This window comes from Pithys albifrons, chromosome 13 (genome assembly GCF_047495875.1).
Source record: "Pithys albifrons albifrons isolate INPA30051 chromosome 13, PitAlb_v1, whole genome shotgun sequence".
NCBI lineage: Eukaryota > Metazoa > Chordata > Aves > Passeriformes > Thamnophilidae > Pithys > Pithys albifrons.
Genome location: NC_092470.1, coordinates 8,596,456 through 8,607,311, shown reverse-complemented (window position 1 = coordinate 8,607,311; position 10,856 = coordinate 8,596,456). Strand labels below are relative to the sequence as shown.

The window sequence follows — 10,856 nt, the reverse complement described above, 5'->3', positions numbered from 1 at the left end:
GCCGGCGCCTGCGCGCGGGGCGGCGCCCGCGGCACCCGGGAGAGCGCGGCCCGCGCCCCCCGCGGCCCGGCGGCCACAGCGCCGGGAACCGCCGCGAGCAGAGCGGCCCGGGAACCGCAGCGCCCAGAGCGCCTTGGGAACTGCGGGGACCTGCGGACCACAGCGCCCGGGAACCGCGGCGAGCAGAGCGCCCGGGAACGGCCGTGCCCGGAGCGCCCCGGGAACCGCAGCGAGCAGAGCGCCTGGAGACCCGCACAGCGTCCAGAGGGCCCAGGGAACCGCGGGGACCTACAGACCACAGAGCGCCCCGGGAACCGCAGCGCCCAGATCGTCTCGGGATCTGCGGGGAGCCACGGCCCACAAAGCCCAGAGCGCCCAGGGAACCGCAACGCGCCACGGCCCACGGCGCCCGGTCCGCCCCGCCCCGGGAAGCACCGCCATGGCAACGCGGCCCAGCCGTGCCTGTGCCGGGGGGAGGCCGCTCCGAGGCACCTTCGCGGCAGGGAGTGTGGTGCTGGTGTAACCACGGGAAAACCGGGACACCCCAGCGCGGAGGGGACATGCCAGTGGGCTCGTACCGAGGGGAAGGAAAAACAAGCAAACAAGCCACACACCTCCCTCCCCAAAAATAAAAAACAACCTCACACAAACCAAACAAAACCAAAACAAACAAACAAACCCCAACCAACGAACAAAAAGCCTCACCAAAGAACACCCCGCAATATGCTCCCCACCCCCAAAAAGGTGCCATATATATTTGATTCTTCAGGTGGAAAAACTGATGACTGGGAAATAACTAATTTGGAAAGTCCCAGAAGTGCAGGCCATGCTGCTCAAAGAGAAGCTGTCCCATCCTGAGAGCCACTCGGACTGGGGCAAGGCAGCTCCTACACATAAGACCAACATCTCATCAACAGGCACAGCAGAGCGGATCCAAAATCCCAGAGATTCAGGTCCCAACACTGCTCTACTACTGGAACAAAACATAAATGTGAGACAATAGCCCTCAATAATAAAGTCAGAATTTCTTACTCGAGGTTTATCTAAGCTAGTAACTTACACCTTATCTTACATGACTGAGAAACAAAAGATTTCACTGCATCTCTGAAGAACAGCAAGTTGTAAATGGCTTGCTTAGCAACACTGAGGGAGGTACTTTACTCAGCGCAGTTTTATACCACATGCTCATCAATACCACACTAGAGCACTTTCCATAAAAAGACTAAGAAGTATCTGTCATATGTTACCTTGCTCTCCACCAAGGAAAAGAATAAAAATAAAAATTCATGCATGTGAACATGTACAGTCAGTTGGATGTTTCTTTAGGCCTCTATTTTTCACATTTCTGTATATTAGAAAAAAGAAGTCAAAGGTAAAACACATCAGCCACAAAGCCTCACTATATTCTTAATCTCATTCCCATCTTCTTTATCCATACTAATTATTTCTGCTACCCATTATTTTCTATGCTCAAGATTAGCACTAATGCACAGTCATCGTAAGTCAAACTATCACTGTCCAGTTTACTAAATAAGGTCAAAGTGTTAAGTTCCTCACTCTCCCCCATGCATGATTTCAATACATATCTTGAGCAATATTTGCTGACCACAAATACTTAAGAAATTTGAAATGCTTTACCCTGTTAGTTGAAAGGCTGGACAAGATGGGTTGAATAAGATGTCTCAAAAAGGATGTAGCCCATTTGATGATACACTCCTCTCAATCAGACCTAAACCACTAAAAATAAAACTTTTGCAACTGGTGCCATAAATGTGGAACCCTAACGTTTAGAAAGAGTTAAGTGCAAGAGAAATTGACCTGAAGGTTTACTCGTTTTAACTAATCTTTTCTGGTTTCAAAAGTCAGTCTCAGCTCAGGTATTGAAGTCACAGGTTTAACATCCATTTGTTCCCAACATGACAAGATGAAACAGGCAGTTACTGTTCATGCCACCAAGCACACTTGCTTCTCTATTAAGAGGGCACTGCTTCTATTTTATAGCAGTAAAAAAAAGTGTCTGTCTACATCGAAAGTTGCCTTGAGTAACTGTAAGAGATCACTATAACACAAATAGCCTGTGCAGATCTGTTCTAATAGGCTCTCAAATCAAAATAAAAAATGGTGAAATTACAGCCAGCATCTGCTTCTTTGCATTTTCTTTCTCCCACTGCCAGTGTCTCTCCTCCTTAGCCCTCACTTCCCCTCAGTAATTACATGAAATGGCCATATTTTGGCAAGTATGGCATTACACCCAACTGAAGCACTAAAGCTCCTGCACTTCACATGCTTCCAACTGCTAAAAAAAATATTTTCAGCCCCCTTCAGCAATGCAGTAGGTTATCTGTAGGAAAGCAGAGACAGCAGCCACCCCAGACATTTCTGACTCACCTCAGCACTCCTCTCCAGGCTCTAAGAAAAGCAACTGGAGGCAACCTTCTCCCTGTTCCAAGAGTATAAAATTCACACAGAATAATACATATATATCTGCATAATAAATATTTTATTATAAAGAGAGAAATCAGTCACAAATGGTATTCAGGAAAGAGACTGATGTGGAAAATTCAGAAATCTGCTAAAACTGCTGTTGAAAGAAGTGTAGTTGAAATGGTCCCAACTTGGAAAGAACACTGAACAAAACAGAACTGCTTCAAATCCAGAGTTTCAGATTGTCAGCTAATACAAATGCTAACAAAAAGCAAAAACATTACAATCTTGTATCAAAATTAAATAAAATGTATCTAATCATGTTTGTTACAATACTGTAGTTTCCAAAAAATAGTACTTCATATATCCAATCTATTGCCAATTCTGGAGGTGTTCTGAGTGAAGCATAAAAAATGTCTAGTTAACACACACTGAAAAGAAATAAGATTCCTTCTGATGCCCTCAAAAGGCCTCCCTGTCAAAGAGTTTCTATTTTTTTAGGGTTTTTTAAATTAAGAACCTCCCATCGTTCCTTGAATTAGGTGTCGAATCTTCTCAGCATCTTTTTCTATATTTTTATTTTTAGGATCAATCTTGAGAGCTGCTTCATAATCCTGGAGACCTAATACAGATACATTAATAAGAATGTCAATCAATAAATCAAGAGCATACTCTTTAGCTACCACCTGGAAGGAACTGCTCCCTAGTCATGAGCATGAAGTATTGATTTAGAGTTTTACTCTTGAGAAGATGGAATGAGAATGACATTCAGTTTACCTTTTGACAGTAAATAAACTTATATTTTGTTTATATAATTTTACAAAACATTTCAGTGGACAAACTCTACTACCTGAACTTTATGGATTTTAAAACATGAAAGCAGAAACTCTTCAATCACATATATATACACACGTGCATGTGTATGTGTGCATGAGGGGAGTGTTCTAAAGTGTTTTGCAGAAGAGAAAAAAGTGACAGAGTGAAACTGTAAAAATAAGAAAAAAAAAGACACAAACTGAATACAAGAGCTTGAGGGTGAAAAACACATAAATCATGAGTACAGGAAGTAAATTCTTATTTAACTCTCTTTTTCACAAGGTTTCCACATGCAAATGAAGCTGTAAGGGAATGACAAAGTTACTCATAGGCAGAAAAGTTAAAGAATGGCCAAAACTTCAGCACTGACATTCTGAATATTCTTCAGTTTCTGTTATCAGCTTTCACTTGTAAATTTGCTTTACAAAACTAACCTGATACTGTTGAAGAACTCAGGAGAGCCACTGTTAACTCAGGTATTTTTTCAAAAGGAATTACAATTTTTAAAAAATAATTAAGGAATGTGGTATAAAGGTTCACAACAAATAGAGACATAGATTATATAGGGCTCCTTTGAAGTCCTTCCTGAAAATATAAAGGTGTGAGCAGTCTCGCTGAGCTAAACAGAATTATTTGCTTGTCACTATAAATTCATGTGCATGTTTTCATAAAATTAAGGCCTCACCTTCAGTATATAATTCCAGCTGACAAAATGCTGTTCCACGTCTCACATGTGCCTTCACTCGAGCACTCTCATTATCAGGAACAGGTGGTGTCAACAGTTCCAGTGCCTTAAAAATGAGAACACCCAAAGTATTTATAAGTAGATTTTCCATAATTAGGTTTTTTTCTAGTTTACACACACTTCTCTCACCTAATTACTATTATTATACAGTAACATGATAACTATTCAAATAGAAATAGCAAATAACTATTCAAATTTAACTGTATGCTTTGTCAATCTAGTCATTAAGACTTGTATCCATCACCCCAGTTTGCAAACTACAGTTACGCTGCCAGGGCCAAAACCTGACAAATACTGTGTTAAATGTCTGTTACAGTCAAATAATGTTCTATTTTCATACATGATATTTACATACCATGCTATCAAAGAAAAAAAATGGAGCCCTAAAAAGAACATGTGTTTTAGTAGTAGTTACTAGAGAAAAAAAGAAGTCAAGGTTCAAGTACTTATACCTAAAAAAATTATAATTATGGCAAAACTTTCTCATGTTGTTCAGGTGCCATTTGAGATCACTCCTCTCACTGCACAAATAACAGCTGCTAAAACATCTGGATGATACAGCCCTTCCTTAAAAATGTCAGGTTTGTTGGCATTTTTAAGGTATCCTGCTCATCACTATCCGCTTTATTTTCCTTCCAACCAAATGAAACACACCACAATGTAATAGAAAATGTATCTGCTTATATTTTGGGTTGGTTTTTTTTTTCTGCTCCAAGTTGTGTGTCTTTTCAAGTGTATACACTACTACAATATTTTTATCTGTAAAGAAACATGTGCTAGTCAACATATAGCCATTTGTGTCAAATGTGTGGAAGCATGGTTGAGGTTTTTTTTCCATTTTTTAAATTTCTGAAAGTTCATTAATCACTAATACCTCAGCATGGTTTCATTATATCACTGTTGAATTTTAAACCTTTGAATTGCACTGATGTGTATTTACTGATCCGCTTAAAACAGAAGCATCACAGCAATAAATCACAACCACATATAAGATGACAGTATTGTTTTATACCTTAGAGGAATCTTCAATAGCTTTATGCAAGTTTCTCAGTTTCAGGTGGCAAGCAGCACGGTTCAGGTACAGCAGGGGAAGGTTCTTGTTCAGCCTCAGCGCGAGGTTAAACGCGTTCACAGCCGCCAGATAGTTTCCCATTGCAAACATTTTGCTAAGTGTGAAACAGAATGTGTGCTTTAAAGAAAGGGATAAATACAAAATAAACATCTACTTAGTATTGATAATTTATTTTCAAAAATTTCAAGTTTTAGCATCTTTTCCTTGGAAGTGTCGATTTACAGCCTTTTGTGAGAATAACACAGCTGAAGTTCAGCCCAGCTGGATGCTGAGAGTGCAGCTGACAGACACACAAAAACAGTCACTGCTTCCAACCAATCAAGAACTGTAAGAGGTGGACACACTTATGCAGACACAGGACTAATTTTGAAACCTTTGTATATCTGACTGCCTAATCAAACCTTTCTGTATAACTCAGCTATATAAATAAACCAGTATTTTTATCAAATTCCTAAAGTTTATTTTAGACAAATGTTTCACTTCTCCCTTAAAGTACAAATGAAGGGAAATCCACATAAGTATAATAGTGTGCTGCCTCAACTGTCCTCAGAGAAGAAAATGCCTGATGTGTTTACAAGGATTTTGTTCATCAAGGATTCAACAACTGCATCTCACAACTTTATCAGATTCAAACTCCATTAGCTGTGAATAAAATCTCTATTACGACTTCTATGACTACTCCAGACATTCACTATCTGTGTTTAGGAGAAACAGAAAGTATCAAAACTAAACAGTAGACATACACCATTATAACTAGTTAATTTTTAATATAACTTCAAGTGGAATCTAACTTACTTTCCTTTGTCCTTTAACCAGTCTGGATTCTTCTCCTCTTCTTTTAAATCTTCCAGCTCAGACAAATCAGCACTTATTGTTCTTCGAGCTTCTGCTTGTTTATGTAGCCACTGTAAGTACAAAATGTGCAAGCACTATTTCTGAGGGAAAAAAATTCAAATCCAAAAAAGTATTTTATTTTCATCTCTTCACTCACTCCTAGCAAAAAAATTCTATTTGCCACACATTTTGGACTGAGAAAAATATTTAATAATGTCAGATATAAAAAACTTCAAAGTTTCCCAAGTATTTTATTACCACAAAAAGTCAGGTTGCTGCATCATGAATATGTTTTGGTTTATTTGTTTGTTTTTAATCATCAAAAATTACTTTTTATTCGTTCAGTTGAGGTCAAAAGAGCTAATTGGGAGCTTCTTTTAAAGACAGAACTTAAAGAATCTGAAACACAAGAGTAAAGACATTTCAAATTTTGTACTTCAAAGGATTAAATTAATATTGCTGCCCTGTTTTCCCCCTCCACAGAAAAAGGAACATGCTATTTATTAATCTGCACTATCACATGGTAAAAATAATTTTTACATAAAATTGTTTATTTATATCTTAATTTAAATAAGACTGCCTTCCTTGGAAGATAAGGATATTGCACAGGTAACATTCCTTGGCACAGGTACCATTTTTGTCAACTTTCTGAGTACAGAATAAATAATTCACTACTTTACCTCCTCCTCTTCTGCAACACGGGATTCTCGCAGAGCTGTAGGAAAAACTCGGGGTGTAAAGTTGACTTTAATTGTAGCAGCAGATCGAGGAGCTGGTAACTGTTCTTCCTTTAAATTTTGTGAAAACATACTACAGGAGCCACGACCTATGAAGAGAATTGAAGTACGGGAAATGGAAAATTAAGCAAAAGAGAATTTTCTGTTTTTTTACCAAAGTCCAAAGTACACCTAATTTAGAAATGAGGCACATTAGGATTAAACCTCTAATAGCTTGAGAAATGTTTAGACTTTGTTCTTTTGAAGGGAAGGTTCAAACAATGTTTCTTCTTAATGTAATCAGGAAATAAATGGAACATCCATCATAAATGAAACTCCTCTTACACCTTCATCTCTGTCACTTAGATGATGCTCTGACAGGGGAACCACAAGAGCTAAAACTAACCTATCAAAGCAAACAAACAAGAAATGAAATATCCTGTGCTGGTTTAGTTCCCCAAACTGGCTCTCCATGGGGCCAAGAGATAGAGAGAGTGAAACAAGACTGTGTAATTTCTATGAGATGCAGCAGTGAGGTAACTTTGGGTAACAGGAGCTCCACTTCCAGAAAGTTTACATGACACCCCCAGAAAAGCTTTCTGGTTTACTTTTCTTAGAACAAAACCTGCTCTTGTATTCCCATGGATTTAAACAAGAGCTAAGAACTCACATGCTTTACCTTACTACATTGTCTGAAAATACTTTAAAATAAGTGCAAACTAAAAGAACTGGTTCAGTATTGGTAGAAATAAAGGTAAATGATGAATTAGAACATCCAGGAATAAAGTTATACCAACAGTTTAAAGGATTACAAAGTACAGTTCAATAATACAACCTTTTGTGGGTTTGAGTCTGGTCTGAGAAGTTCCTTCATTAGGAATCCTAGTTTTGTTCATTTTCTCATTTTTCCTCTCTTTTGATTTTCCTATTTCTTGATGTAATTCCTGTTCTTTTTGTATGTTTTTGTATTTTTCAGCATCCTTTTGCTGCTTTTTCCATAACTCCAGTTCTTCAGTGACCTTCTGCCTCTCCTTTTCTTTCAGATCTTCAATTCTTTTTCTTTCTGCTTCTTCTAGCTGTTTGAATGACAAATCTATGATATATGTGACATCTGATAATACTAACATGACTAATTAAAAGTTACCATTATTTTCTCAGCTTCATATCCCAAGCATAGTGTAACCAACAATGTGACCATATAAGCAGAATTAACTAAGATGCTAAAAAATGACTGGGAGAGTAAAGATTTCAGATTACCCTTTACAAGCCTCATCTTTTAACTATTTTACTAAACACTCCTAAAATATAATCCAGAAATAAGCTTTACATGCAAACCATAAAAATCCCAGCCATGTTCCAATGCAGTTCTCTGGAGTATACAGAAATGTAAAATACATGTCATCATTTTAAAACACTGTTTCTTATTACTTTTCTTCTCTCTGAGATTATTACATAGGCAGAATAGATGCAACATTGCTACTAAGACAGCCACTTAACTGCAGTTCATTTTGGTCCAAATTTCAGTCTTAAAATTTCATTGCATACTCAAGTTCCTCACTAAAACTTTTCACTACTATTACTAATGGAAAATTGTAATTTATATGTAATTTTCCTGTATATGAATTTCATATTTGGTAATAAATATGTTTTAAGCATAAATAAATAACAAGATTTACCACCACTATAATAAAAATTAGTACTTCTCACGTATTTTAAAGTACAATTAATCAAGCAGCTGCCAGATTAGTTGGCAGTTGTTTATAAGTGTGTGTCTTGTAGAGATCCTCCTAAACTTACCTTCATTGTGGCCTCCAAAGCATACTTTTTGTGTTCCTCTTTTGTAACTTGTTTTGCCTCTCTCTCCTCTTTTGCCTTTTCATGAGCTTTTAGAACCGCATTCTCTCTTAGATTTTGCAGTTTCTCCTTGTCGGCTTAAAAAAAATAAATAGAAACAATTTTAGTGAGTTAGGCCTGGAGTTCTACTGGTATGTATCCTATTCATAAACACAGGATTCCTTCTGCTACTTTGTCAGGGAAACACAACATGGTTCCAATTCCACAAAGCAGCGTCTATCAAGGCCATCTCCAAAACAGAAAAATTAAGATTTGCTTACACACAAAATGTAAGTTTTACAAGAAACACTGTTTTGTTTCATAAGTGCTAGAACCAGTAGATGCTCTTAGTTCTCACAGACTTTTTATTTTTAATAATAAACAAGGTTTAACTGAGCAGATCTACCAGCAGGAGTTTCACATTACTCATTGTGGTTTCTAAAGTGTTGGCACAGTATGGGTTTCTTAAAGGCAGTGTAATTTTCAGAGTAGAGAACTTACCATTTTCCAGGGTTAGAGAATCCCACATGGCCGGTTCTTTTTTATACAAAGTGAAGAAAATGTTTCCATTTTCGATCCTTGCTGTGCTATTTGTGTCATCAATAGGAGCATATAAAATGGCTTCAAATAAAAAGGGAGGGATGCTTACCTACAAAAATACAATTTGTACTAAAATATTTACTATTTTTAATAGTCTCACATATTCAAAACACTCAGAACAAGCACACAGTAAACCTCAAGAAACACATACTATTGACAGAATTATTGTGCTTTGTGCCCAGTATGGAGGTTTGTAGAGGCCCAGAGGTGCTTCCTTCCCCTCAGGGGTGGAACATCACAAGGTTATGTTACTATTTCAATATATTTCAATCTCTTATTAAAGACATTGAAAAACCTGGTTCTTCAGCACTCCAAGAGAAACAGTGGACCTCAAATTTAGAATTCTTAGCAATGTGTATAATTTAGCCCATTCACGAGAGCAGTGGCAGGTGGCACCTGTTGAGTGCCAAGGGCATTAGCAGAGAGAAGGAACAGCGCTGAAGCCGCTGTCAGTGCCGGGACGGGCAGCCAGGCCCGCAGGGCGGAGAGGGAGACTGTAAAAGGCAGGCTGTAAACCCCAGAGCGTTGCCATGGCGTGTGGCTCTCAGAGCTCTGCAGTAACGCCGGGACACCGGGCCGGGAGGAGCCCACCTTCAGGTACCGCTCGCTGCAGAAGATGCTGCCGGGGGTGGCCCGGGCGCCGCGCAGGGGTAGCGACAGGTACACGTGGGTGAGGGTCTGGCGCCAGCGCTGCTCCCGCAGCCACAGCGGCATCGCCGCCGTCTCCCCTGCCGCGGCCCCGGCAGCGCTGCCCTCCCTTCCCCTCCCCGGCCGGGCCCGGCCCGCCCCGCGGCGCACGCCGGGACGTGTAGTCCGCCCCGTGGCCGCGCAGTCCGCCCCGTGCCAGGCACCGCTCGCGCTCCCACCACTCGCAGCCCAGCGGAGCAGGGAGGAACGCGGGTCTGATTAGCCGTTACTATCCAAATACATTTCCAGAAAGACACAAACTGCTGTTAAAAAAAAACTGTCAAAAGTTGAGGATTGATTTAGCAATACACAGTGTCACAGGATGGTTCAGGATGGAAGGGACCACAGTGGGTCATGTGATTCAACCTCTCTGCTCAAGCACATGGCATGGGACTGTGCCCAGATAGTTCCTGACTATCTGCACCAGAGGGAGACTTCACAGCCTCCCTGAGCAACCTCTCCAGTGCTCGGTCATTGCACAGGAAAGAACTTCTTCCTCATGTTCAGGTGGAGCTTCCTGGGCATCAGTTTCTGCCCGTTGCCTCTGGTTCTCCAGGTTGGCATCACTAAGCAGAACCTGGTCCATTCTCTTATAACTACACACATTGATGAGGTCCCCCTCAGTCACTTCTCGAGGCTGAACAGCCCCAGCTCCCTCAGCCTTCCTGGTAAGAGAGATCCTCCAGACCCTTGACCAACTTCGTTGCCCTCCACTGGACCGGCTCGAGGAGCTCCATGTCATTCGTGTACTGAGGAGCCCACAAGTGCACACAGTACTCCATATGTGGCCTCATCAGGGCTCAGCAGAGAGGCAGGATCACCTTCCTCGACCTCCTGACAATGCTGACACTGAAACTTCCAGATGTCCCCTAGAAATAACTGGATCATACTGACAGCTCCGTGCTATTGCCTCACAGTATTTTCGGTTGCACTCCCTGCCTAAAACGCAGAGACAATTTGCACATTGTTGCTCCACTTCGGTCAAACAAACAGTAGTACTGCCTGCCAAAATAAAGTTTAGTATATAGACAATAACTGCTTCTGGGGAATATGGCTTTAAAGACAAGCCAAACACAACTGGATAGAAACTCAGGTATGCTGAAGTTCCTCAAAAGTATACAATTACCTA

General features: G+C 40.4%; 1 protein-coding gene across 1 annotated transcript; it reads right to left on the bottom strand.

Moving 5' to 3' along the window:
- Positions 1 to 2,490: 2,490 nt before the first annotated feature.
- On the bottom strand, positions 2,491 to 9,769 carry DNAAF4 (dynein axonemal assembly factor 4). The gene is made up of 9 exons (XM_071568700.1): positions 9,632 to 9,769; positions 8,942 to 9,089; positions 8,405 to 8,538; positions 7,443 to 7,683; positions 6,572 to 6,717; positions 5,853 to 5,962; positions 4,998 to 5,151; positions 3,926 to 4,031; positions 2,491 to 3,046 (listed from the first exon to the last, which is right to left on the bottom strand). Exons 1-9 carry the CDS (start codon positions 9,752 to 9,754, stop codon positions 2,937 to 2,939), a joined length of 1,272 nt encoding a protein of 423 aa, XP_071424801.1. The 5' UTR covers positions 9,755 to 9,769; the 3' UTR covers positions 2,491 to 2,936.
- Positions 9,770 to 10,856: the final 1,087 nt, after the last annotated feature.

Coding starts and splice junctions, on each gene's coding strand:
- DNAAF4 (XM_071568700.1), bottom strand. CDS start 9,754: ATGCCGCTGTGGCTGCGGGAGCAGCGCTGGCGCCAGACCCTCACCCAC. Junction 4,032..4,997: donor CTATTGAAGATTCCTCTAAG/GTATAAAACAAT, acceptor CTCATTTTTAAG/GCACTGGAACTGTTGACACC. Junction 3,047..3,925: donor GCTGGAATTATATACTGAAG/GTGAGGCCTTAA, acceptor TATCTGTATTAG/GTCTCCAGGATTATGAAGCA.